General features: G+C 42.6%; 1 protein-coding gene across 6 annotated transcripts; it reads left to right on the top strand.

Annotated features, from left to right (window-relative positions):
• The first annotated feature begins 290 nt into the window (after nucleotides 1–290).
• On the top strand, nucleotides 291–26,929 carry P4HA2 (prolyl 4-hydroxylase subunit alpha 2). 6 transcript variants are annotated; one of them, XM_035338799.1, is made up of 17 exons: nucleotides 291–355; nucleotides 1,282–1,393; nucleotides 7,852–7,945; nucleotides 8,482–8,578; nucleotides 10,720–10,871; nucleotides 12,361–12,498; nucleotides 13,963–14,202; nucleotides 15,510–15,721; nucleotides 16,470–16,646; nucleotides 18,900–18,970; nucleotides 19,229–19,328; nucleotides 19,857–19,910; nucleotides 22,375–22,434; nucleotides 22,503–22,568; nucleotides 24,633–24,701; nucleotides 24,969–25,065; nucleotides 26,400–26,929. In XM_035338799.1, exons 3-17 carry the CDS (start codon nucleotides 7,870–7,872, stop codon nucleotides 26,468–26,470), a joined length of 1,680 nt encoding a protein of 559 aa, XP_035194690.1. In that variant the 5' UTR covers nucleotides 291–355; nucleotides 1,282–1,393; nucleotides 7,852–7,869; the 3' UTR covers nucleotides 26,471–26,929. The 6 variants fall into 6 exon arrangements, 4 of the variants coding, with proteins under 4 accessions (XP_035194690.1, XP_035194687.1, XP_035194688.1 ...); XR_004754421.1 differs by lacking the exons at nucleotides 22,375–22,434; nucleotides 26,400–26,929 and adding an exon at nucleotides 23,728–23,753 and having other exon boundaries at nucleotides 24,969–24,996; XR_004754422.1 differs by lacking the exons at nucleotides 22,503–22,568; nucleotides 26,400–26,929 and adding an exon at nucleotides 23,728–23,753 and having other exon boundaries at nucleotides 24,969–24,986.
• The last annotated feature ends 264 nt before the right edge of the window (nucleotides 26,930–27,193 follow it).

The following is a 27,193-nucleotide window of genomic DNA, read 5'->3' as shown; positions in this document are numbered from 1 at the left end:
TACACACGCTGGTTTCGGTGTACCCGAGGAGCAGCAGCCCGCAGTGCCGGCCCTGGGAGGCGGGCGGGCAGCTTTCGTGAGGAAAAACGCCGCCACAGGTGGAAGGGCCGGTGGGCAGAGCCGGTCCCGGAGCCGGGGCTGGGCCCTCACCGCCCTGCAGAGCCCCGCGGGCCGCGGGCCGGGCCCTGAGGAGGCGGCGGGGCCGCTACTCGCGGCATTACGGCGGGAGGGCGGGGCCGGGGGCGCGGCTCCCGGAGCGGCGGCGGCTCAAGAGCAGCGGGGCCGGGCCGGGCCGGGCCGGCGGGGAGCGGGCGGACGGCAGGAAGGACGGACGGGAGGACGGGCCGGGGCGGTGGTGAGCCGGGGGCTGGGGCTGCTGGAGGGGTCTCGGGCACGCGAAGGGGCCGGGAGCACGGCCCGGGTGCCCGCACCCCCGGGTCTTGCTGAGGGGTGGGGGGAGCGGGGGGGCAGCGCTGTTCGTGTAGATATCGCTCTTGGTCTTCCCTTCCCAGTTCTTTATTTTCCCTTTGTTTTAATAAAAATCCTCGCCTCGAGCCACCTGCGGCTCCCCCCGCCCGGTGTCGGCTGGCTTTGCCCGGGGAGCGAGGGGTGACTCCGAGGCCTCCGGTGGCCTCTGGCGGGCGGCCTGGAGGGAGCCAGGGCTTGGAGCCAGGAGGGCTCTGAGGAGACACATCAGAGGCAGTCCCCTTCCCAAAACACCAGCAGCTGGTGGGGCTGGTTCCCCTTTTCCCTGCCCTGGGGTTCAGATGTGAGCAGTGCTGTTGCTGGGGTCACTGTGCCTGCTGCGCTAACCGGCTCCCCCCACGTTTCGTCTGCTGTCACTTTGAGGTGAAACAAGCAGTGTCTTAAGCTATGTACAGACCTTCAGAACTTGCTTGTTCTGCTCCCATCTCCTCCTGGTTTAACGTGAGACTTGGTTTTTTTGGGAAATCCTTTTGCTGCTGTCACTGGTTGGGCAGTGATGCTGAGCTGGAGGCAGGCAGCAGCGGGTATGGGAGGGAGGCTTTGGGGCAGGCCCGTGGGCTGCAGGCTGGTGCCAGAGCTGCAGCAGCACGCCTTCAAGGGCAGACAGGAATAATTCAGCTTCAGGACACACAGAACTTTGTTATAACCTGGGAGGAAGGAGGGCATGTACGTACAGGCCATGTTTTGGAGCCCTCTGGCTTCGTGCTGCGGCTGTTCCTAGCTGGTGATTGCCCTGAGTCAGGCTTTCCCAGAAGGTGTTTGCATAATAAAACTTACTGCTCCTTAATTTTATAGGTGTGCTGTGAGCGTGAACTGATCTGACAGACCACTGAGACCGCTGCAGCCATCTTCTCCAGGCTGATACTTCAGCTTTCGGGCATCAAGGACCTGGGAAACAATCTTGCAGGTATGTTGTAAACGCAAATTGCTACCAATAACTGCCACTTGGGTTTTACAGGCAGAGCACTAGCTAACAGCTGTAAATTGGCATTGCTGTGACACTAACGGGCAGGAATTTTGCTTCTTGCTTTTGGCATAATTTCTTGAGATTCTTTTTAATATAGCCCTTTCCAGTGCAGGAAGTACAAGCCATGGATGTGATGGTGTATTTCAGGGACAGTAACAGCAGGGGGAGCATGATTTACTGTTTAGCCTAAGTTTTTCATTCTAGATTTAAGTCAGGAATCTAGTCTGTTTATAATTTCCATACTGTGCATATTGGCGAGCTTCCAAAAAAGCAAGCTGTAAACAGGGCTTTCTCTATAGCTAGTTCTGATTTTTGTGTATGGCTTTCTATATGGCTGAGAAACAAGGACTCGGGGTATGTTAGGAGGCATGTTCTAGGGTGATCTGAGATTCAGCCCCCGCATCTGAGATAATGTCTTCATTTTAATTCAGTTGCTGTTATCAGTTGCTGTTATCACTGACCACAGACCTGTCATATAAAAAAATCTTCTTTCTGAATAGAAAGATTTTTACTGTTATTTGAGCATATGGGAGGCTATCTTAAGCATTATGATATACTAAAACTATGGGCTCTGCACAGGAAAATGAAGTCTGAATTTTAATGCTGAAAAACAAGCTCCGGTGGGGAAAAAAGCATGCAGTCCTGCTGTCTTGTCTTCAGTAACAGTGTGGGGTTTGGCTCTAGGCTGCTTCATGTCTGATGAGCTTGCAGGCACTGTGGAGTAAGATGCAGGCAGGTTTGCTGTGCTTTAGATTTGCATGAATTTTCTTGTCTGCTGGAGTGCAGAAGAATTTTTTTTGCTATGGTTTAAAAAAGTGGAAGTTGATCCAGATGCTTATACTTTCTAAGGGTATTACAGCTAAGGATAACACAAACCATTTTATGTTAAAAAATGCATGCAGTTTTGCATGGATGTGCTTTATCCTTGTTAATGTGTGCAAATAAACAGCTTTTTTCCTTTTGGCTTGCCTTGAAAAGTACAAGGGAATCATGTTATATTATTTGTTAGGCAATTATAATTGTTTTCAGATGCATATTAAGCCCTTGGCAAGGAAGGTAGTGATGTAGGCATAAGCTGCTTCGAGCAGAAAACTCAGTGTACTGGGGGAAGGAGCTGGGAAGCACTTGCATGAGGAAGAAGAGCTCATTTGTGAGGAGGCACCGAACATTGAAAGGAAGCAGTGCTTTTTCTCTCTCCCTGGGTGTGACCAAGAGCTAGCTGTTTGTAGGAAGGCAGCTGCATGCTGCGCTGATGGTGTTGGAAATCCTGTCATGAGGGTGAAGGTGTGCCTGGGTGGGACGCTGATAGGCATTTAAGGTCTTACTTCCTGGGTTGGGAGTGGTTGAGTGTTGGAGCATCTGACTACAGCTGGATAATAGGTTTTAACCTCTAACAGTTTTTTTCCATCATCTGCAAGCAGTGAAAATTTGCTTTATTAGGATAAAATTAATGTTTCCTTGCTATTTAATAATTTTAATTAGTTTTATAGCTGCTGTCATCTGCTGGCTGCAAGACCTTACTGCTACAAGCTGGATGCTTTTATGGCTGATTCTCTTGAAGTGGTATCAAGAGAATTTTTCTTGGCAGCATCCTGAAAATGTATTTGCAATTCAGTCCAACTTCTGGCTTTAAAGAAGTATGTAAGGAGTCTTGCAGGTTTTTTGTACTATTCTCCAATTAAATATAATTAGCTGTACATGCAGCTGTCAAGACTGATAGAAAGTTGTGGCCTACTCTTGAAGCTCTGCTCCTTATGGAGGGGAAAGGGGGTGAAGCCAGGGGCAGTCAGGTCAGTGCTTCTGTCTGTGTCTGCAAGTAACAGACGGTGGGTGGGAAGCCCAAGTCAAGCCTGGCTCCTCCAGGAGTCCAACCTCAAATTGCTACTTGAGGACTGACCATTCTTCAGAGCCTGGTGTGTGGGCATCAGCTGCCTATGCACCAAGAACTCATCTGGGGCCTGAGGTGGCTTTGGAATAGTGACTTGCTTGTTAGCTTGCACCACGGTACTTTAAATTTAGATACAACACAGAAGCAGCTATTTTAGCAGCGGTTTTCCAGGTGCATTTAATAGTGTAGGCAAGCACGGAAGAAGAGGCAGGCTGTGACCCTTATTTGTCATCAGCTTGTAAGTTGTTGCATTCTGATGGCTTACTGTAATTTAGGAAAATGATATATTACACTTTGTATCGTGTTGTGTTGTTTTTACATGCTTTATTCCTGTGTAGCAAAGTGTGTGTTTGGGTCTGTGAGAGTAGAAGCAAACTAGGAAACAGCAGTGTACCTAACTGCTGGGAAGACACCATTGCTTTGTGCTCTGAAAAAACTGGAAGAAATGGAAAACTGCTAGGAATACATTGAAGTTTGTTTTGGCTTCACTGAAATAAACTTAGACTCTGAGTATCTGTAGAAGTTTACCTAGTGAAATGTAGGGGGGAGTCAGTGGTGAGAGAGCTGGATCTTGGATTTCTTGGCATCTCAAGTGGCACAGTCACTTTTGAGAGAGGGAGATTAGCAAGGCAGAGAAATAGTTGTAGCTCTGCAGGGTGGGTTGGAAGCTTTGGGGGGTGAGTGGAGGACTGCAGACCCTCTATGCCCAGACACTGCAGTTGGAATTGTATGATGTTGGCTTCTGGAAACTGAGTTTTAGATAAAATCTTGTGTGTAAGAAACACCTGGCATGCTACCATGTATTTTTACATAACAAGAGATGTAGTGCAGGCACTGAAAAACACCCTGTATTTGAAGAGTCCGAGCAGCGGTGCCTGGCTATTGGCACAAAGGGAGTCCTGTCACATCTGGGGGGTGGAAAACTATTGTGTTTTTTTTTTTTTATGGAGCTCATGTGATTGTAATGAGAGTTCACAGCACAGCAGGTGTCACACTCTGGCCTGATCCGTCATTCTAATAAGCAATGATAAGGGGTGCCACTTCGTCTTTAAATTGCTTGGACTGATCTTATGTCAGTTCCACTTAATTCTTCTGCATGAGGTGTCTGCTAATTTGGAGCCTGAATAAGGCACTTGCTTTTGTTCTGTCTTTCTAATTAGGCTGTCAAGGAATTGGAATGCTTCTTCTGCCTTGGGTTTTGTTCTTCTGAGCATAACCTTGTCTGGGAAGGGAAAACCTGACATCCAGGAGTGAATCATCAGCCATGAGGCAGTTAGCTGAAGATGAGGGTTAGGACAGTATGTGTGCTGCTAATAGTACATTTTAAAAAAAAAAAGCTGCAGAAAGTCAATAGTCCCCTTATTTATGTTTCCATTCCAACCAAACGATACTTGTCAAAACTTTTTTTGTGGGGTGAAGAGGAGGAGAGGGTTTTTGTGGTGTTCTAGCTTGGTAGACGTGCAAATGCTCACAGGTCAGGTCCATTTTCTTATTTCTTGAGAATTTTTAGTGTATCTAATAAAGAACTCAGTCTAACTCATGGAGAAAAAATCCTGGTCTATTTGGTCTAGAAGAACTCTTTTCCTTCTGCCAGTGCTCTCTGCAGTCTGACGGTACTCTTTCCAGTGGGAGCGATGATTCATTGAGGGCTTGCAGACCTAGAAAGTGTTTATACAATATCCATTCAGTTGGCTTTTTGGCTGTGCTGGCTGGCACCTTTAAGGAAAGGAGCAAGGCATGAAATATGTCGGTGCATGTGGAGTTGTTGAGCTCTGTCTGTCACTGGAAAGGCTTCATGCAGCAGCGAGAGTGGTCCCTTGGGCGGTGCGAGTGCTTGGTGGTGAGGAGCAAAGCACTGTAAGATCTGAGCTCGGAAGGCAGTGTGCTGCCTGCCCTTGGCTCCTGCTCAGGGGTTTTCTTCTCACCTCAGTGCTGAACTGAGCCTAGCAGGCCTGTGGAAGTCCTCTGAAGTCTGCTGCAGGGGAATGTGGCTGTTCTCGCTGAAATAAATGGAAATCCTAAATTCACCTGTGCAGCATGACATGCCTGTTACCTGACAATGCCAAAAAGGCCAGGAATGGAGGCAGTGCTTGTCCTACATGGACCTCTTATCTGTGGAGTTCAGGCATTTCTGTGCAACTATGGTCTTCCATCCTCTTAATAAACACTGGTTTTGTAAGCATCTCGATCTTATTGAGGTGCTAAGACCCCTACCTGGCTCTTCCCCTCTCTGGTAGCAGATGGGCTAGCTGTAGTGGGGTGGGTGCACACGTGCGTGTGTGCACGCACACTTGTGCTCTCCAAGAATGTGGTTATGACATCACTTTCAGCCTCCTGTAATTCGTTATTTCTTGCTGGCTTTCTGAATAACAGCTGCAAAAAGAATGCGTACAAACAATCTGCAAACCCTGCAGCCAGGTGTCCAGCTTATTCAAGCAAGAGCTGATTTCCCTGTTTACTGAGGATTTCTGTTTATTGACTCAAGTAAATCTGAGTAGGATGGCAAAGCTGTTAAAGATCTGCTATAAAGACAAGCTGCTAGCTGTAGTAAGTGTTCTTCTTGGCAGATATCCTGAGCCATGAGAGAACATGGTGGGGAGGCGCAGGGAGAATGCAAAGTTGTGTTGTTTTAACTGGAAAGCTCCCTCGTAATTGTTTTGCCAGGCTTTGTGTAGTGCATCCAAAAAAACACTCTGTGAGACGAGAACAGACCCTGCAGATGGACAGTTCTGGCTTAATATATCCCGACCGATGTACTTCCCAAGCGCTCTTGCCTTGCTGCGCTTTCTGCTATATCACTTACTGTGGCTTTTAGTGCTGGCAGACCTCTGTGTGGCACCACTCATTCAGCTCAGCTTGGTTCTCACATTACCCATGTACTAGTTCTGAGCTAACTTAAACAAGCCGTTTGGGAATATGTGGTTTGCAGGGGGGTGAGAAAACTGGGAAAGGAGAAGACTTCTTCTGATGCTCTGAGACAGTTTTCCTGCTTACTCATGCTCGCAAACTGTCGTGGTAAATGTTACTGGTTCCTCCTGTAGATTTCTATAGCAATCAATAGGAAAAAGTCATCTTGTAATGTGATAATACATGTCAAAGCAGTTTGTAATGTTCTTAGTGATGGTTGTATCAGCGGTGTACTTGTTTGTGTCCCTGGCACCAAGGAGCTTGACTGAGGGTTAGGATGTATGGTGCTGTAGGCTCAAGAGACAAAGGAGAGGGCAACATCCATCTGCCAGCTCCTGTCTTGTGCAGACAAACATGGAGCTCAAGGGATCAGCGAGCGAGAAGTTGTCTGCAATTACCATATTTTAATGCTTCCCACTTATTGCATTGCTGAAACTTTAATCTTCCATCCCTTTTCCCTTCCCTTTTTCCCTCCATACCCGTCTCATCAGATTTAGGTGATTGCCTTTTGTGTGCAGGCTGTAAATGTATTTTTGATTAACAGCAGGTCATGCGTGGTCACTTCCAGCCACTGAACTGTGTACCCAGTTACAATGGGTAGGAAATGGGAATTAGTGCTGTTGCACTAAGGAGAGCTGTTGTTGCTGTGGGGGTGTTGTGGCAGCTCCTGTGGCTCCTGAGGGCTGGTGGCGGTGGCTGTTCCTGCTCAGTGAACCGCAGCTCCAGAGCAAGCTGTGGGCCGACCTCTGGACTAGGAGTAGCACAGGATCCTCTGAAATTCAACGGAGCAGGCAGACATCAGATCTGCATGAAGAAATACAGCTCCCAGGAAGTTCTCCTGCATGGACTTTGCATCCCTCACCCCACTTGTCATCTGCCTGCTGCCCAGGCTGGCTCTCCTGGTGCCTGTGCTGTGCTCGTAGAAGTGTAGTGGTCTGCTTTCTGCCCGTCTCAAGGGGCTGGGGTGCTGAACTGGCACAGCTTTTGAGATGCAGAAGTCAAGCGCTATGCCCAGAGGCCTATGTGCTAGGATGGTGTGTTTGAATCAGCAAAGTTGGAAATTTTCTTTCAACTTTTCCAACATTTGCTGCCACTTCTACTCTACAACTTGCTGTATTTCTTTATTTGGCTTCCTCACTATTTGAATTTCTAGACAGCTTTTATATAAGTTTCCTAGCATTCTGCAAGTCTGACCCTTAGATTTAGACTTTTATTATTGCTGGAAGATAGTAGAACTCCGTATACTCTCACTTTCCAACTGTGAATTTGAAGGCATTGAGCTGCACTTGCAGAAGGTTGTTCTCACTGTTTGTGTGGACAAATCATTGCTTCTGTTACATCCATCGTTAGAGCATGTTTTCTGTGCAAGTCCCTTAGAGTATCCCAGATATTTGAGACTGTTTTGAGTATTCCAGACTATTTGAGACTGAGCTCCTCAGCATGAGGAAGATTTTTTTCAAGCTTTACTGATAATGGCTCAGTATTTCAATGACCTAAATAACTTTCATGAGGGTGTAATGATTGAAGGTGAAGATTAACGCCTTGTTTTTCCTCAAGAATAAGTTAATCCTTTTCAATCCCTTTTCCTTTGAATATGTTACAGGTTTAAGCTATCTAGAAGATGAAGCCCTGTCTGCAGTTGGTGTTCTTTATCTTCTTGATCTGCCACACAGAAGCAGAGTTCTTCACTTCAATAGGTATGGCAAGAACCAGTGCACAGTGTTATGATGCAGCTCCTGAGATTGCTAAAACTCAGTTCATCCTCACAGTTGAATTTCATGACTTTCCTCATATGGCCCTATCAAACACTTGCCTCATCAGGGAAAGTATCTCTTCAACATCCTTGATACTGTTCTGCTGTGAAGGATCGCCTTCTCTTCATGCTTGCCCATTCCTGAACCTTTCTTAACTCTGAAAAAACATCCTGCTGACTTCCATGTACTGAATTATTACATTGCAATGCTGAGACTAAAGCTGCTGTTGGGTTTGTAAATCACATTGAGTCTTTCAGTGGTTGGCCTTTGAAAAGCAAAGCTTGTCATAGTGCTTTGGATTGATAAGAAAAACTTGTAAATGTAGTAGATTTTGGGGCTTACAAGCTTTAAACTGCACATCTTAAATTTGTCTGTTCTTTGGTGGTTTTAATAGCTCTACAGCACCTGAGGTCTGTCTTGCCTGCTGCTGGAAAACTTTTCTTGTCTGTGATTAACACTCAGTCACATTCTTTTTTCAGGTCAAATGACAGATCTCATTTATGCAGAGAAAGACTTGGTGCAGTCTTTAAAAGAATACATCCGAGCAGAAGAGGCCAAGCTGTCTCAGATTAAAAGGTAGGGAGAGAAGTTTGCATAATGGTGAGGGGTGACAAAATGCAGAACCTGTTGTGTTGGATTAAACTAACCTTCCTGTTGCTAGTCTTAGCCATTAGTTCTGGTTAGCATTTCCTCAATAAATAATCAGGCTGAGAACATGGGTGGTAAGCTGCATGTAATTTATTCCCATAAACCTACAGAGGGGGCCCTGCTTCAGATATTTTTCGTACTTAGTCAGTTTAGTAACTGTCTACTGGTGCCTTTCTGCTTCTTTCCCTGTCCCTGTGCCATCACAGTACTCCTGTGGAGAAGACACCTGTATCTGTCAGGAGCTTTGTGTGAGTTGAATGCACGTGGCTGCCAGTGCTCCGCTAGCTTGTAAGTGGCGCTGATGCCCTGATGCAATGGCAAAACATCAGCTGCACTGTGTGGTGGAGTGCATACCGAACCCGACTTCCCTCCTGTGTTGCCTCTGCTCTCAAGGGCAGTGCTCTGGCCTTCTTCTCTTCAGTTACCAACCCGACAATAGCACAGCTCAGGTTATCCTGGTGGCTCAGATCACACGAAAGGTTCTTGCTGACAACTGATACTTTCTATGTCCCTTAAGAAGACTGTTGCTTACCTAGCTAAAAGTAATACCTAACAAGGCGTGACACTAGAATGGTTTGAGGTCCAGGTTCGGGAGAGTTTTGTGCCTGTAACTGGAGCCATACTTTCCAAAGACTTTCTGAACTCCAGATTATATCTGGCTGTTTGATCTCCCTTTGGGATTGTAGGGTGGGGATAGGGTTATGAAGCAGTGAAATGATATGAATTCCTCATGACTTATGAATGCATAAATATTCACTTCTTGAAAAGCTACCCTCTTGAAGAAAAGATGTCTCCTGTTCAAGCGTGATTAAAGAGAATGTGAGCTTAATCTATGTATAAATTGATCTTTAAAAAAAACCATGCACTTGCATGTGTCAGTCCATCAAAAGATTTCTTTGTGTTAAGTGTTCAGTTGACTGTATTCTTGCTTATTTATAAGCAAAAGTATTCTGCTACTGTTAAATATTTAAGCTCTGGCATAAATATACTTCGTAATAAAGGTGCTAAATTTCAACATTGAATAGGGTAACATTTTTCACTACTGCGTCTAATTAGTCCTAGAGATGTCTAATTCAAAATATTGTGATGTGAGTAAAGAGTAGACATTCACCTTATTACTGCTTTGCAAAATAAATATTAGAAGTAGTGAAAGCCAGATTTAAAAAAGGAATGCAAGTGAGACTTGTCTCAACATACCGTTAATCTGATACCCCTGCAAAGGATCTCTGCGTGTAATCTTAGTTTTGCTTTCTGTTGCAACATCACGGTTCACAGAATAAGCCAGGCAGCATGGTGATATGTGGCAAAGCTTAAATGTTTGCAACCCTAGTTCATTCATGGCTTACTGGGTTTGAGATGAGACTTGAAGGGATCTCTAATGTTCATGATTAGCTTGTCTCAGCAGTGTTTTCTTATTCAGTGCTGGAGAGAGGAACACAGAGCCTGGCCAGATGTTTCTGTTAGGGGATAATATGAAGAATGGCAGAACAAGTTCTCAATGTAGCATCAGTGACATAACTGGCAGCAAAGCATGGCATCCCACTACTGGTATCCCACTACTGCTTTGAAGCTGACTGATGGTGCATGCTAGGTGACTGACAGCACTCTTCATGTACTCTACCTTCATGTACTCTACCTGAGGGTTTCCAGTCTGGAAATCAAAGATTGGGGTTTAGTTTCCACAAAGCTAAAAAGCCCTGGGGTGTTACTTGTATTTTTACAAGGATGAATTAAATGATACTCAGTGTTTGTGCACTATATATATCACTTTTATTTTCTGAAGTGCAGCGTGCTGAAAACTGATGGCTTAGACTTCAAGAGCTGTGTGTCTACCGTAGTAGGATTTAAAATAAAAAGCAGGGAAATAAATTCCTTTAAAAAAAAAACAAAACTGATTTAAAACATAAATTGTACTTCATTTTATCCTTGTAAAGTTGAAAGCTTGACAGCTGGTTATGATGGCAAAAGCAGCAATAAATTGATTCTAGTGGTGTAATTAGGGTGACTTAAGAAGGAAGACATGCATTCATAAATTGTTCTCAGACTGAGGCATGCAATTCTCTTTCCAGCTGGGCAGAAAAAATGGATGTACTGACTAGCAAATCAACCTCTGATCCAGAAGGGTATCTGGCACACCCTGTAAATGCATACAAGTTGGTGAAGCGTTTAAATACGGATTGGTTGGAATTAGAAAACCTAGTTCTTCAGGATACAACAAACGGTAAGGGGCCACAGGGAAGAAGGTGCTGGTGGGAGGTAGCCTTACAGCGCTGCTGCTTCCCGTCATCTTCTGGAAAGTTGCAAGCTCAGCTGTGGTTTACTGTTGCCAAGTTTGTTTGAAACTTAAACTAATGGCTGGCCTCTTGTTTCACTTGCTTGGCTAATCAGTAAACTTGGTGCTTGAACTGGACAGAGCCGAGGCTCAGAAGCTGTTACCTGTAATAGGCCCGTGACATCTGGGTGGCTTGTGCTGTTTGCAACAGAAGAATGGGATATACTGAAATGGCCAGTTGTGTTAGCAAAGGTTTTATGCCTTTTATTGAGTTGTATATTCTTCTGTGTAGAAGCTTACTCATCTGTCTTCCCAATCTGCTGCTTCTGTAAGCAGTCATTGCTTTTAAACCATGTTGATCAGTAGATAAGACGTAAGAATCAAAATGAGACCGGCAGTGAGCTGGTAAAGGAATTCTTGTCAGCTCCATCACTAACAGTTGGCAAATGTCGTCTCATAACTGGATAATATAAAACTGTTATCTGCAAATCTGTCCTTCTAAATCTAGTTTCCACTACTAATCTTTGCTCTTGCATCATATTGTTAGTGTCTGCTTGAATTTGCTTCCTTAAGCTCATTTTCCTAAATGCAAGTTTACTTTTACTGGACCTCTTGAAAGTAAGGGGGAAGAAGGTATGTTTTTCAGGCAGAACTGCATGTTTTCCCTTTCTTCTCCGCATTTGAAGTTTTATCCCAGCCAAGGTCTTTATTGCTTTTTTGCAATAGTCATCCTAGAGAAAAATAAAATACTTAATTCAACTGAATACTTCTGTCTCAAATTCTTTTTCTAAGATGCCCTTTTCCAGTTCTGCTTGTTGCATGGCTAGAAATGGCTGAGTTCTTTCTCTGGTTGATTGCCTCCCCTTCTCAGCCAACCAGCCTGCTATACAAGCTTGATAATACTTATTCCTAAATGAAATGCGCTATATAAAATGTTGCCTGTTCTTACTTGCCAGATTTAAAAGCTTCTTAACAAGTAAGGTTCTACTCCTGTTTAGGGTTTCCCGAATCAGGGTTTCTGTCCTGAGCTGAGATTTGAAAAGTCTTTGTGGCTTTATGGGTTGAAAAAATCTGAGATCACTGTCCAGTGCTATGGTCTGCAGTTGTCTCTGGATATTTCAGAAGGAGAGCTGATGAAAACGTAAGCTTTTGTGCTGGAAGGAGACTGAGGAAACTGAAGATTATTAGATTCACATTGTACTTCAGCAGTTGTCTGGCACAAACAGTGTTGATATTTATCTCTTGTCATTTGCCCATGAACCGTTTCTTAAAATGGAACAGAAAGCAAAGTTTAAATCAAGAGCCTAATGAGAGACTTCAAAGCTAAGTTATCGGAATCTCAGAATTCAAAAAAAGCAGATATTTCTCCTGTGTTGGTCTCGTACTGATGCTTATTCAAACCATGGAAGTAACGTAATCTTTTCCTTTTAATGCAAAGGCTTTATTGCAAATCTCACAATTCAGCGTCAGTTTTTTCCAACTGAAGAAGATGAGACTGGAGCTGCAAAGGCTCTGATGCGCCTGCAGGACACGTACAAGCTGGATCCTGAAACGCTGTCTCGAGGAAACTTACCAGGCAAGTGTACAATGGTCTTCTCCTTAAAGAAAAGGAAACAGATGTCCTCAAACTCTCAAAGTCCTTTCTCAGTAGTGATGAAGGACTGTGGCTCTGAAACTGTGCAGCTCAGGCACTTGTGGTTGTGTTTATTTTACATTTTGAGAACAACTTTGAGGTTGTTCCCACCCAAGCTAGGGAGCTGTGATCTGCAGTGACCAGCTCCAGTAGCATGTGTTTTACTTCTATTGTTTTAAAAGGAAATACTGATATTTTTTTTTGTAATCACCATACCAAAACAACAGACAAACTTGCTTGTGCTGGTTACTGTGTAGGCAAATAACATGGCAACTTCCTGTCCCTGAGAACTTAGGAACTGAGTAAGGAGGTGCTCTGTAACTCATTGCTCTAATGGCTCTGCCAAAGCTTGGTTCTGTTCTTGTTTGTGATCTTCTGGTGAGGTTTGGTTGAATCACTTGGCTCCTGGACGTTATCTGTGAAATGGGGGCTAGCAGTACGTGCCACAGAAAGATGTTTTGGGAACTACATAGGTGGTATTTGTAATATTGTGATGTTATTTAGGGCATGGCATGATGTTAAGAGGTCATGGCATCAAATTGCTCCAGGGGAGGTTCAGCTTGGAAATTAGGAGAAGAGAAATTTCTTCTCAGAATGGTCAGGCATTGGAATGGGTTGCCCAGGGAGGTGGTGGAGTCACCGACCCAGGGGGTGTTTGAGGACAGGTTGGATGTGGTGCTTAGGGACATGGTTTAGTGGGTGACATTGGTGGTAGGGGATGGTTGGAGCAGATGGCCTTGGAGGTCTCCAGCCTGAATGATTCTGTGATTGTGTTCTGGCAGCTGAGTGACTTTGTGACTCTTGCTTGTAAGAGATTTGCTAGCTTCCATAACCTCGTTCAGTAACGCTATTTACAAACTGAATAGGCTTCATTAGAGTGTGGGTAGTTGAGTTTCCAAACAGTTTGTTATGTAGGTTATTAACAGAACTTAAAATGAAGTCCTATCTATGCATCTGTTGATCTGGAGCAACCGGAAATCTGTATGCAGCTAAACAGTCAAATGGATACCTAGCCTGCCTAAATATCAGTCAGCTTGCTTGTGCACAACTATACATCGCAAGTAAAGAGCAAACAAGCTAGCTCTGCATATAGCTGGGCTTTTCCAATCACCTGTGTTAACTTAATATCAGTAAAGTTTGCTCTTAGTCCGCTCTGTGTTGACAACAGAACAGCATAACACTAATTTTGTTTAACTTTTCTTGGTTTCCAAAGGGATGAACACCACAGAATTATGATGGAATATAATCTTTAACTCCTGAAGGTGATCAGTTTGGCACAGAATGTAAAATATTGTCAATGCTTTTTTAGAAGCCTTTTATGGATAAGTCGTGTTTGTAGGTATTTTTCAATGTTTGAAGGCAAGGGTGCTTCTGCGTGAATTGTTAAAATTTTCTTTTTGTTATTAGGAACAAAATATAGATCATCTTTGACAGTGAGTGACTGCTTTGGTATGGGCAAGACTGCTTACAACGATGGAGACTACTATCACACAGTGCTCTGGATGGAACAAGCCTTAAAACAGCATGATGAGGGGGAGGACACAACAGTCAGTAAAGTGGAGATCCTAGATTATCTCAGCTATGCTGTTTTCCAGTTTGGGGACTTACACAGAGCCATGGAGCTCACAAGGCGCCTGATATCCCTTGGTAAGAACAAAAGACCTGCTATGCTGGCACTGGGAAGCATTGCCAGCAATAGCCAAGAGCAGTCGTGGTCCGTATGTATGGTTTCTAGCTTTCTTATGAGTAAGCAAAAAAACAGTCCTTCCACTACAGCGCTACCTACTTCTTGGGTTGGGAAGGTTTACCCTCTTAATTAGAATTAACATCTAACATCTACTGTCTTATACATTTGTAAGTTTTTAAAATCAGCTGTGGTTCTTAATCTAGATGCTGGCTGCATCCTGAGAGTAGATGAAGCTGTTTTTTTGAGGGGGAGGGGAAGGGTAAAGATCATTTTAACACCTGCAGACATTGGAATTCATAGATTAAAACTTACAGGAACATGAATATGTATTGAATCTAGCTCCCTCCGCAATAATGTTTAGCGCTAATAGCAGAACACAAATCCTTATCAGCACCAAACAGTGGAACAGACTTGGCAGTCCCTTCTGGGAGCAGCAGCTTCCTCTGCTCTAGGCTAACCTTCATCTAGCCAATATTAGCCTGTTCTCCAAGGAGTAGTTACTTCTTTGGCCTTCTGGGTTAGTTAAATAAGAAACACAATGAGCATGGGAAGGTCAGAAGCAAAAGAAAACTGTTCTAGGTGCTAGTGTCCAGAAACATAGTGATGAATAGGAAGTTGTTCCTTCTTTGTTATGCTGGGCCAGGTATAATAGATGGTTAAAACCTTGTGTTTATGGGCTTTGATTCATACCAACATCAATAATCATTAGTGACAGGTCTAATGATGCTAGTGATCCAGGATACCTCCCTTATAAGCCTGTTATAAAAATCAAATGGATGCTGTAGATAAGCTGGCAAATGGTAATGCTTAACTTCTGAGCTTCCAAACTTTCCAGGAAGCCTTTGGGACTGAAGCTTGTGGCTGGGACTCCGCTGCAGTCCTGGGTTAAAGCATGCTTGTGCAGTGCAGGTGAGAAGTATGGTGGAGAAGGGTGCAGACTGGCTTGATCTTTGCTTGGTCCACTTCTAGGTGGAACTAGGTAGACCAAGTTTGAAGAACAGGAGGGTTGTGAAGACAAAGACCTCTTTTTCTCCCTAAATGCATGTTTTGTGATAGGTCCTTCCAGAAGTTTTGCAGGAATGTGCCTAACTTCTTTTTGCAGGGACAAACTTCCCAGCACTGGTTTTACCACGCAGACTGGAGCCATTGCATTTGGTTGCCTAATAATGCTTTAGGAAGAGAATTATTGATGCAAAGGCTTGTTTGTATTAACAGTTCCTGAGATATGCATAAGTCGCTGAGCCTTCGTGTTTTTTTCCCAATGAAGACAGCACTCATGAGAGAGCAGGCAGTAATCTGCGGTATTTTGAGAAGCTGCTGGAGAAAGAGAGAGAAGAAAAGTCAAGAGAGAACTCCATAAACAAGACAATGGCAACAACAGAACCAGTGGTGCAAAGTGGTGCATACGAGAGGCCTCTTGACTACTTGCCAGAGCGTGATATCTATGAGGCCCTTTGCAGAGGGGAAGGAGTGAAAATGGTAAGAGAAAGGCAAGGCTTTTCTGACTGTCCTTGCGTAAGGATGAAAGGAGCTTGCTGATGCATGTTACTAAGTTTATTTCTTTCAGAAAATCTAAATGTAATTCTGTCCAGGATGAGATTTGTACCTTATGTCCCCAACTCTGTCCTAAGTTACTGTAAATCCTATATAGAAAAACAGCTCTCAGCTGTACTTCTGAAAGATTATTGAAAATTGCTGAATAGACAAACTCAATCAATTTCAAATGCTGGCTGTATTGATATAGCAGGAGGCTATTTCCATGGAAAGATAGTGATGCTTTGCCACTGTTAGGGAATCACATCATTCCTTCCCTTTTGTGCATCTTGACCGTGTCGCTCTGGGGTAGCCATTTTGACCAACCAGTTTCTGGTACCTCACTTCAAACCTGGCTTTAATTTCAGTGCAGGGGGAGGAATCAATTTGTTCCCCCTGCATAGTTGTAACTGTAAGAACCAGACACTTTTTTTACCACTGGCTATTCATGTATTTATAGTATTTGTCTCACTTGTAGCCTGTTATGATTTAACTTTCCAAGAGATCAGCATTTCACATGCTTGGTGGTATCCGGAGTGCACACTTTCACAGAAAATTGCAGAATCTTACTTCAAATTAGCTGTCAGCTGACAGCTTTTCCAGTGTTTGTGAAATAAAGCACACTTCTTGCCTGTTTTAAATTCATGAAAAGTGGTTGAGCAAACAATGAGTTTTACTTAGCGTCTTGTTTCAGACACCTCGAAGACAGAAAAGGCTCTTCTGTAGGTACCATAATGGAAACAGAAACCCTCATCTGCTCATAGCTCCCTTTAAGGAAGAAGATGAATGGGATAGCCCTCACATTGTACGTTATTATGATGTCATGTCTGATGAAGAAATTGAGAAAATTAAACAGCTGGCTAAGCCAAGGGTAAGTTTCCTTTCATCTCACTATTGCCTACATACTCAGTGCTTTAATCTATTAGCAAAGACTAAGCAAAGGATTTGAGAGACTTGGTTTCATACTACAGGTAATACTCTGCAGCTATGAACCTAAAGGGAATGATTTTGAAACTGTTGGGTGATGTAGGACCATAAAGACTAGGCTCCTGAAGGTATTTATGTGATGCTGCAGTTAACTGTGCAAAATTCTCAGTAAATGGCTTAGGAATTTTTACTTACGGAAAATCTTAACTTCTTAATAGTTTTGCTTATGCCAGCAAAGTCAGGAATTCTTCATATCACCTACATAGTGAAGGACCTGGATCAGTCCCTGTAATGCTAGGCAAATATTGTAGTCTTAAGATTCAGATAAGTTTTTCATTTAAAAAGCAATTTTTAATTTTAATTTTTTAATTTTAAATAATTTTATTAAGTTATTTTTTTCAAAATCTGTCTAGCTCTGCTGTAGGAATAGTTTTGAATTCTGCAGCACTACTGAAAGAATGGAAAATGCAAGCCCTGTGATGAAATGGTCATTAATAAATACGGCTTAATTTCAGCCAGGAAACTTTAGTTAGTAATCATGGAAGCTTTCAGACAGAACTCTGAAGTAGTATGTTAGTTTTGGGCTTGGAAAGATGAGTACTTCCTTTGTTCTAAAATGTATTTACAAGAAACTTCTACTCTAAGTTCTAGGCACTTAACATTATCTGCAGTTTACACTTGCCAATATTTTTTTCTCTTGTAGAAAAGCAACATCTGTACGTGATATTCAAGTTGGTTTTCATGCTTGTTTTGCAAAATGCAGTCGCTTACTCCAGTTCCAAAAAACAGTTCCAGCTTTACAGGCAATACATCAGAGCTGACTTTTGTCAGCTGCTCAGCCCTGGAAAGGGTCAACAAAATTCTTCTTTTTTATTGGTGTGGAAGCCTGAACAGACAAACATATGCCATTACATCAAATGCTCAGTGCAGAAATCAAGCAAGCATGTACAAGCTCAAAAATGGCAGCATAATGAAAAGCTTAGAAAGCTAAATTGTATCCCGAAAGCTCTGCTTCACTGCGTAAGTGAAGACCAATGTTCAGTCATCCTGGCTCTTCTGTTATGATTTATGCAGGAGAAATCTGGAGCAAAATAACTGAGTCAGAATTACAGGAGTAGCTTTGCCAAGAAATCTGGTATAGGGACAAGACAGTTAACATGGATTGTAAGGTTGGTTGGCATCTAATTGAGGAAAAAATGAGGGAAATATTTGCATTTTTTTTTCAGGGTATGTAGTTAAGGTTTTCTGGGAGCTATAATTAAGTGGAAGGAAGAAGGCATGGTTTTAAGTGTTTGTGGTTTGCAGGAGTTAAATTTAAATGTGGTCTGACTTTGCAGTTAAACAAAGGAGTGTCCCAGTTCTCGCTCTCAGCTGCAAGTATGAAAGCAAAGTGACCTGTTAAGCTAGTAGTAGTCAATTGCTCTGACACCACAGCAAATCTGATCAGTTTTGCCAAGTTACAAACTTTCCCTACAATTATAGTGAGGTGGCCTAACACTGATGCATTACTTGCTGTTCAGAATGTGTAGGTGAGCTGTACTTCTGAAGTGTTACCTTCCTAATGTACCAATATCTCAGGCTGTCACTGAGATGGTGTTCCACGCATTTTTCGGTTGGAAAAATTTGAGCATGACAATGTTGAAACTTGTCCTCAGGAGTCCTCTACCACTGGATTTGCGTGCCCCATAACTTGTAGCTCATTCTGCAAAAGTTTTCACCCGCTATTTTTCATCTGAGAATGAGGCTGTTTTTTCCCAGTCCACATGAGGAACAGGCTGATTAAATTTATGTAGCATCCAATAATTTTCTCTCTGCCAAGAACTTAGGCTTCATATGTTGTTAACTTTTGTTGTTGTTCCCACTTGCTAACATTGACTCCAGCTGTTGAAAAAGTACCTTAAAAAACCATAACTGTTCAGCACACAGTACTTACAGACTGAGTGAATATCATGGCTTGTGCAGTCAGTCAGGTTCTTTCTCCAGATCAGCTGCAGGTGATGCGTTGCACTTGCATTTCTGCATGTGTGATTCTAGCATGGAATGGGAACGAAGTCTAGGCTGGAGCTTTAACTTCAATCATTTGATTATATTGAAATTTGACAAATCAGCTGCTGGTTTTGGTTAGGATGAAGAAAAATTATGTATTTTTAACCCACAGTTGACATGTTTCTTCCCACTTGGTATTTTTTTGATACAGCTGGCACGAGCCACAGTACGCGATCCCAAAACTGGTGTCCTTACAGTGGCTAGCTACAGGGTATCAAAAAGGTAAGTATAGAGAAGAACTCAGCTCTAAGATTTGTGCTTAACAGCCCTAATGCCTACACAATACCTAATACCTATAACCTACAGCTGAAAATACAAAGTGTACTGCATGTAGCAAAGGCTTGCACAACAAATGCATGGTTAATGGCTCAGCCATGTAACTGAGGGCAGAAGAAATCCTTCTCCCCTGGGAAACGGGTGGTTGTGGCTCGTATTCTAAAATAACATCTAAATCTTTCCTATCCCTTTCCCTTGTCCTAGCTCATGGCTGGAGGAAGATGATGATCCTGTTGTGGGTAAGGTGAACCAACGAATGCAGCAGATCACGGGGTTAACAGTGAAAACAGCTGAACTGTTACAGGTTAGTACACCTGGTTCTTACCGGGATGAAGTTTAACAACTATTTCTTGGTCAGGATGGCGTGCTATTTGCACAAACAAGTGGAGCTAGGAAAGGTCCACACCTACTCCTAGGGGTTCTGTTGTCTGCTGACCAAACACCCTGACACTTTTGAAGCCTGCAAATCTAGTAAAATACCCATGCTCAGATTCTGCCTCTTCAGAGGAGGGAGCATGGGGGCAATAAAACTATTGCTGCTCATTTGTGTTGAACAGGCAGTTGTAGTGATAGGTAAAGAGTGCTGCTGTTTAAAGTTCCTCAGTGCTGAATGTTTCTTCTCAGGGGAACCCTTAAACTATGAAAGAGAATGCTTAAGATGTTTTTCATCTGCATACCTCACTTTTGGTAATCTAAAGAAAAATAGGGTTAAGTGTGTTGTAGATAACCTTTGCCACAAAGTACTGTTTTTCAAACAATGTTTTGGATCTTTGGGAGTTATCTTCTGCAGCAGTTATTTGCAGTTGATGGTCTGTTTTCTTCCATGCTGTAGGTTGCTAATTATGGAATGGGAGGGCAGTATGAACCGCACTTCGATTTTTCTAGGGTAAGATTGCTCTTAATTATTTCTAAGGGGGTGGGTGACATTGGGAACAGGTTATTCTAAGAACTGTTGAAACCCTTATTAAAATGTCTTGTATGCTAAAACACTCAATGTATAGCCCCAGTTGCATGGGATGAATGGTGACCTCTGGAAAGCTTTCATGATCCTTTCTCTGATGCTGAGAGTTCAAGAGAACAAAAAAATCTGCCTGCCTGCTTATCTTTGGCCCTTTGGTTCCTTGCATGGTGTAGAATTAAGACATACAGCTGTTGTATGTGCTCTTTCCATTACTTTATTAGGAAACTTAAGTCAGCAAGCTTTGGGTTGTGAGTCTGAGTTGTTCCCTGAGGCTTATGAGTTTAGCAGGGTTGAGTCCTCCTTTGCTGGGTATGTTAAAGCACTTTGCAGGATCTGGCTGGGCAGGAAACGTCCTCCCACTTTCCTTTAAAAAAGTAGCTTTTATGGAAATCTGAGTTTTAGAGCCATTCTGGCAAAGCCCTTATTATGGCTACAGCTGCGGGGGCTGTGAAGAGGGCTTTGTCAACCTGCGTCCAGGATGGCAGTGCTATGGTGAAAGCAGGAAGTCTTGGAGCTGGTACGTGCTGGATCTATACCAGGCACTAGAGGGCTCTACCTGGTAAGTGACAGCTCTTGTTAGCTGCAAGAGAGGAGAATCTCAGAATCATCTAGGTTGGAAGAGACCTCCGAGATCATCTAGTCCAACCTCTGAGAAGAGTAACAAATTCTTCATTGTTACTCTGAAATGGTTTTGGAACTCCGATCATACTGGAGAGCTATGGTGACCAGTACTTACAAATACAAAATCCATTTATGATGACTTCTTTTCAAGTAAGAACCATGTCTTCAGTTGAATCTTAATTCAGACTATTCTAGTGTTTTTTACCTGGTAGAATGGGTTGCTGCAGCCATAGAGCAACCCAATAAGTTAGCATGGAATTGAAGCTACCTTACTTAATGCTATTTAAAAAAAAAAAGTCAATCCTGACTTTCAGTGCTGTGGAAGCTCATATTCGTTAGCTTTGGACTGTTGAGAGAATTTTGCTGTTAACTTTAACACTGCTTCATTTCCTGAGTCAAGCAAATGCTCTTAAATTCTCTTCAGAGCCTTTGAACTCCAGGACCTCAGACATCAAATTGGCCAGTATGGTCTTTACTTTTGGATTAGGCAGCTGGGACAGAGCTTCATTTGGAACATAACCTTGGCTGCAGTCATCGGTTAAAGCAAGGCAATTGTGGAATTTGCCATGGGTTTGGACTGGTCCGCCAGGCTCTCTGTGCATCACAGATTTCAGTGTTGTAATCCAGAGGCATTGCTCTGTCTCACCACCTGATCAGCCTCGCAGCTTTTTGTTCCCTTACACCTCTCAAATTGAGATGCTTTAACTGCATATTACAACTTGGAGATTACACTGATTGCTCAAAAGTTACCAAAAGATCTTTTGCTGTTATTGAAGTTCAGAAATGCATGGCTGGACCAGGGTTTGGCAGAGGTGGTGGAAAAAAGGGAGACCCATATCTGTGCTGTCATGTTGGCTTTCAGATTGAATTTACATGTACTGATGCACAAAGTTACACTTTGAACCTATTTCAGGGAAGACCTTTTTCTTGAAATATTCAAGTAGATTGAACGATGTTGTAGGGATGGTGGGTTTCCTTGCTGTTTGTTTTTCCTGATACCAATTCCTGCTTTTTTGACTGTTGAAGATGACTGTGTACAAGAGTGCACCTTAATGTCACTTGGCTTAAATTAGTTCCTGACTATTAGTAATGTAAATAAACCTTTGTGTTTTGTGAAGGGAACAGATGTGCTGAGATTCTAGATGTTTTCTGCTTTTAAACTGGCACAAATATGATCTCATACTTAAATGAAACTCAAAACGCTTTCTGCAGAGTAAAAACTTTTTGATCTTTTTTGATGTGGTCCTTAATTGTAGATAGGCAACCACCTGAGAGAAATTCATCACTGCTGTTCTAATTCATCACTGCTAGTGAGAAATGCATTTCCTTTTCTCATGACGTTACTTCTATGAAAATCACTGCTGCCTTTAATGAGAATCTAGTGTTTTTCCTAAATTTACCTAAAGCATGTTTAAGCTGAATTTTTCATATTCACCTCAGCTGTTGACTTTGAATCAGTGTCCAGTACAGTCCTAGCCTGGTGATAACTTTCAGATAACTTAGCATCTGTGCTGCAGGCCCAGAAAGCATTGCTTCTACTCTAATGCCCTGAGAATTGCTGCAGTGCTATTTCTCCTTACAGCATCCAAGTGCAACGTGCATGCGTTATGCACTGTGGCTGCAATTTCCAGTGGCTTCAGTGCTGCCCTGTGTGAAGTCCCATCTTTATTCTGACTCTAAATTGAGTCTAAAGTTCTTTCTGCAGAGCTACACATAACTCTAGTGTGAGCCAGTTTGTAACGTGGGTTAAAGTTGTTGTCTGTTACAGCGACCCTTTGACAGCACACTCAAATCGGAAGGAAATAGGCTAGCGACGTTTCTTAACTATGTAAGTACCTCTGTTTGTCTGCTGTCTGTGAGCTTGAAGTTTGCAGTTATTCTTATTTAATTTTATAGAAAGATGAGCCAGATGCTTTCAAGCGGTTAGGGACTGGAAATCGTGTGGCCACTTTTTTAAACTATGTAAGTATGATGATCCTTTATGCATTGAGTGTAACTTTCAGCAGCATCTTGTTTACAGCTGGTGCAGTTTATTTGCAGAGATTTCTTGGTATCTGGAAATAGGGTCGTATTTATTCTTGCAGCATCAGGTGCTGTCCCATTTGAGTCAATAGAATTTATATTCTCAGAGCAGAAAACTTCAATAGGGCCCACTTTTCCCCTTTTGGCTACTCTACTGTGAAATCTTTGACTTCATTGGATTCCCACTGGTGGGAGAAAGGAATGTGGTTTATTTCTGTCTATTTTTTTTCTCAAAGGTGAGTACGTGGGGTACTCACATGATACTTTTGAGAACCTGACTATCAGCCACTTACTGTGGGGCAGTCACGTTCTTCCACCGGTGTTTGACAGCACTTGATGCTGTGGTCTGTCAGCCTCCATTTTAACTTGTCAAAAGCCAGGATTGCCCTTGCATAGCTGTTGCTTCAGTAAATGGAGGAGATGTAACTAATAAATGTGATGCAGCTGGGGAAGGGGTTATAACTGCAGAACTGCAAAGATCCGTTAGTTGCATGCATTACACAGCCTACAGACCATGTACACTGAAATCCTCACTGGCACTGATACTAGTGGCCTAATGTTTTCAGTCTTGTTCTGACCATACCTGATCAACTTCTACTCAACTATATTGTTAATTAGGATCACCTAATCACCTATATCTAACTTTTGAGTGATAATTTCAAATATAAATTGTGATGAGACCATTATGGCCGAGCTATTACTCTAAGTGCGAAGTGCATCTCAAAACAGAATCAGAAATACTTTCAAGTGCAGAAAAGTCTCTGAAATGAATCAGAATAAGATAAACAGCTGTGAGATACTGCTGCTAAGAGGCTTTAATTCAAATTGCATCAATCTTTCTTGCTTCGCAGACTCTTGGACAAACCTTGATTTCAAGTGAGTGCTCCGCATCATATTCTCTGCCAGTTGTACATGGTCAAAGGCAATTTACCCTTTGTATGTCCAAGTAGAACATATCATACTTGTACCAATGTCCCTACTAAAGAGTGGTTTGTTGCTAAGATGTAGGTATTAACTGGCAAAGTTGCATGCACGTGCTTTCTAGTTGGAAGGAGCAAAACACTGTGCACCTATGGCATCTTGTGCCCTTTTATTGTAGGTACCAAGCAGGAGGACACCAGAGTGGTAATACCATCTGCTTTAAACAGAAATCCAAGTTACAATAGAGAATACGGGGGACTTGGGATTGTATTAATCGTTGTTTTAAATGTGGTGGGAGTTGGATCTGACTCAGTTGTTTCTTGTAATTAGTACCTGATCAAAAACTTACTGAAACTGTGGTAAGACTTTCTGTTTTAATGGGAGTCTTTCCAGTAACTTTGGGTTTTGAATAAAGTCAGTAGAGCTTATAGTGAATCTACCATAAATGATAAATTCAATAGGGCAAAAATTCATTGCAATGTAGAAAGGCAAAGTGTAAAGATGTAAGCATTTCTTTAGAACTACTTTGCTATATGTATTAAAGCTTGAGATGCATAAAGCACTTGAAGTGGCATGAAGTCGTTGAACAGCATAGAAACAGTGAGGAAAAGTGAGATTTTTCTAATGGTTTATAGTTTCTGAAGTGGTTGACCAAGATGCATAAACTAAATTATGAAAATAAGTTCCAAGGACATGGTTTCAATTTATGAGGAAATGTGTGGTTTAACAGACACTTATTTTCCTAACTGGATCATAAGCAGAATGAAATTCTTGAGACGGACTTACTCTGAAGTCTTCTACCTTGTTAACAAGCTAGTACTCTAGAACATTGCAGGTACACAACTTTTTATGGCTGGTTTGTGTAATAGATTATACATAATCTCGAGGAAGTGCTGAACAAAAGCCTTCAGCTGGAATAGCAGGCTTTGCAGTTCCTGCTAATCGAAATGCATCCTTTCTTCGTTAGTGCCTCTTGAAGACAGGTGCCAGTAGAAATCTGTTAGGGTATGGGGCACTTAAGCTTGTGGGACTGTATGTACAAAAGTGCTGTAAATGGTCAGTTTCCTCCCTTTGTTTTCTCAGATGAGTGATGTAGAAGCTGGAGGAGCTACAGTTTTCCCAGACTTCGGGGCAGCGATATGGCCCAAGAAGGTAAAGTCTCTTAATGTGTGTAGCTTGTTCTCTTCTCCTTTTACTGTCCTTCTCAGTACAGTCTGGCATCCATTTAAGTCAGCGAATGTGGCAGTGTCTAAATGTGAACAGTTTGTGTAGAGGTGTTCTTAAATAAGGATTGTGTTCACTCTCTGTGGTGAACGAGACTGAACTAGAGTTGGGACTAAATATTTTTCCGAAGCTTGTGTGCCTGAATAATTAAGTATGGTGAGTTTTGGCTAATCTCGAACTGATTTGTGTTTGCAGGGAACTGCAGTGTTTTGGTACAATCTTTTCAGAAGTGGCGAGGGTGATTATAGAACAAGGCATGCAGCTTGTCCAGTACTAGTAGGGTGTAAATGGGGTAAGTAAAATTCTTTTAAGAACAAAACCTTGTATGCATACAGAGGTGGTGATATACTGTACCCTTATAACAGCATTTAATAACTTAGGTGTTGCTATTTTAACTTCAGGAATTACTTGTCAATAATGAAAACTCTCACCATCAATGTGAAACAGTAAGCTATCACTTTTTCTAGTGAGAGCATCTTTTGTGGCAATGATAAGGCTGTAAGAATGTCACTGGGTTTGCATAGTATAGAATCATAGAATGCTTTTGCATAGAAGGGATCTTACAGATCACTTAATTCTAACCCCCTGCCTTGGGCAGTGATACCTTCCACTAGACCACACTCTTCAAAGCCACATCCAGCCCGGCCTTGAACACTTCCAGGGATGGGGTGTCCCTGGGCAGCCTGTTTCAGTGTCTTACTACCTTCATAGTAAAGAACTTATTCCTAATATCTAATCTAAATCTACCCACTTAAACTAAAAAGCTGTTATCACTTGTCTTATCACTATGATCTATATCTGCATCAGGATGACTTGAAGTATCAGTTGATTAGAATCATGCCCATTCCTACAAACCTACAAAACTTGTGTATAGTTCTAACTGTGAAAGTGGGGGAGAGGTCTTTGCAGACATTCACATTTACCTTATATGCTCTGTGGTTTAAGGGCATGAATAAACAGTTAAGTGGAGCCTGAGCACTTCTGCAGAGAGTGTCTAAGGATTATGTGTACAGGGAACCTCTTCAGCCACAGCAGTGTGCCAGTTAATTGAGCCACTTACCCAGAAAGTGATGGAATAATGTTTTTTATACAAAATACAGTTACATACTAGAAAGAAACCAGGTAGTATTGCTAATATGTCTTTAGATTTTTCCCTGTAGCACTCTCCCACTTTAGTTTGCCCAAGAACCTGCTCATGTTATCTGATCAGATGGGTGCTACTGTGCTTCCTGGAAGCAAACATTCTGATGTGCATGGCTAATAGGAGACAAATGCCACCTCTTGTTTGCCTGAGATGCCCATAGTCTATCAACAAGGGGCTGTTTCCTACTTTGTCCATCTGTTTGGTCACTGGGACCCACCTCCCACAACCTCCATGGCATTCCCCTGGAGTGCAGTGATCTGTAAATGACACCAGCCCCACCACACACTGCTTTGTTCCTGTGCCCCATTGTGCAATTGGGAAGATCTTTTCTTCCCCAGCACTCTGAATCTTCCTGGTTACCATTGTATGGGTAAAGAGGTATAAGCAGGTATAAGGCTTTACCTGCAGTAAGACTCTGGGTTGCAGCAGTATGTACAGACTGGGTGCACGGCAGTAACTAATTTCACATCCTTGTTCCACAGTTTCAAATAAATGGTTTCACGAAAGAGGAAATGAATTTTTAAGACCCTGTGGGAGAACAGAGGTTGACTGAAATCTGACCTGCTGCAGGCCTTTGTTTCTTCATCTCCTCTTCTACTGTTTGTTCTTCCAGTTCATTTCTAAGAAATGATCCATCTTTTTCCCAAGATTCCTGGCACTTTACCCAAAGAGGATAAAATATGTAACACTCGTGAGTGAAAGTAAATGGCTTTGTACACATACTTGTGTTTTGGTTGCTGTTATTTCTCAGTCTCTGTGTCCCATTCCCCACCCTCCCTCTCCCCCTTATTTTACCAGTCTTTGACCCTCAACTTTCTCTGTAGTAATGGTGCAAACAATGCTGTGGGCCGTTCGGTGTTTTTGGGTGCCTGGTCTTGTGCCTTTTGTACCTCAGAAGTTTTAGATGTTAAATATTTCTTTGAACCAAAGTTTTTACATTGTGTACATGTTGATTTTATTGTATTTCTATGGATCATGGGTTTTGAAACAAATAAATGTTCTTTCCAAAAAATTGGTTTTCTGTTGTGTCCCTGAGAACATCAGTGCTTTGTTCAGGGAGCAGCAGGCCTTTGCTTCGTCCTTCACTGAAGGTCTGTTGCTTTGCTTTGCTGTCCTTTACTTTTAGAAAAATGTTTATTTTGGACAATGCTTTACTTCAGCTAGAGCACAACACAACTATTGCACCTCCTGCTGAAGCTGGAAAGCTTAACTTGTGTATTTGTGTATTAACAATATGTTGTACCATGAGGGCAGAGAAGCTGCACACTTTTGGGCC

This window comes from Oxyura jamaicensis, chromosome 13 (assembly GCF_011077185.1).
Source record: "Oxyura jamaicensis isolate SHBP4307 breed ruddy duck chromosome 13, BPBGC_Ojam_1.0, whole genome shotgun sequence".
In the NCBI taxonomy this organism is placed as follows: Eukaryota; Metazoa; Chordata; class Aves; order Anseriformes; family Anatidae; genus Oxyura; species Oxyura jamaicensis.
Note: the sequence above shows the minus strand (reverse complement) of the source record. Positions and strands in the feature narration are given on the sequence as shown.

Excerpts from the sequence above, each read along its gene's own strand:
- P4HA2 (XM_035338799.1), top strand. The coding sequence starts at position 7,870 with ATGAAGCCCTGTCTGCAGTTGGTGTTCTTTATCTTCTTGATCTGCCAC. Across the intron at positions 12,499-13,962 it reads GTCTCGAGGAAACTTACCAG|GAACAAAATATAGATCATCT; the intron begins GCAAGTGTACAA and ends TTTTGTTATTAG. Across the intron at positions 22,435-22,502 it reads TAGCGACGTTTCTTAACTAT|AAAGATGAGCCAGATGCTTT; the intron begins GTAAGTACCTCT and ends TTAATTTTATAG.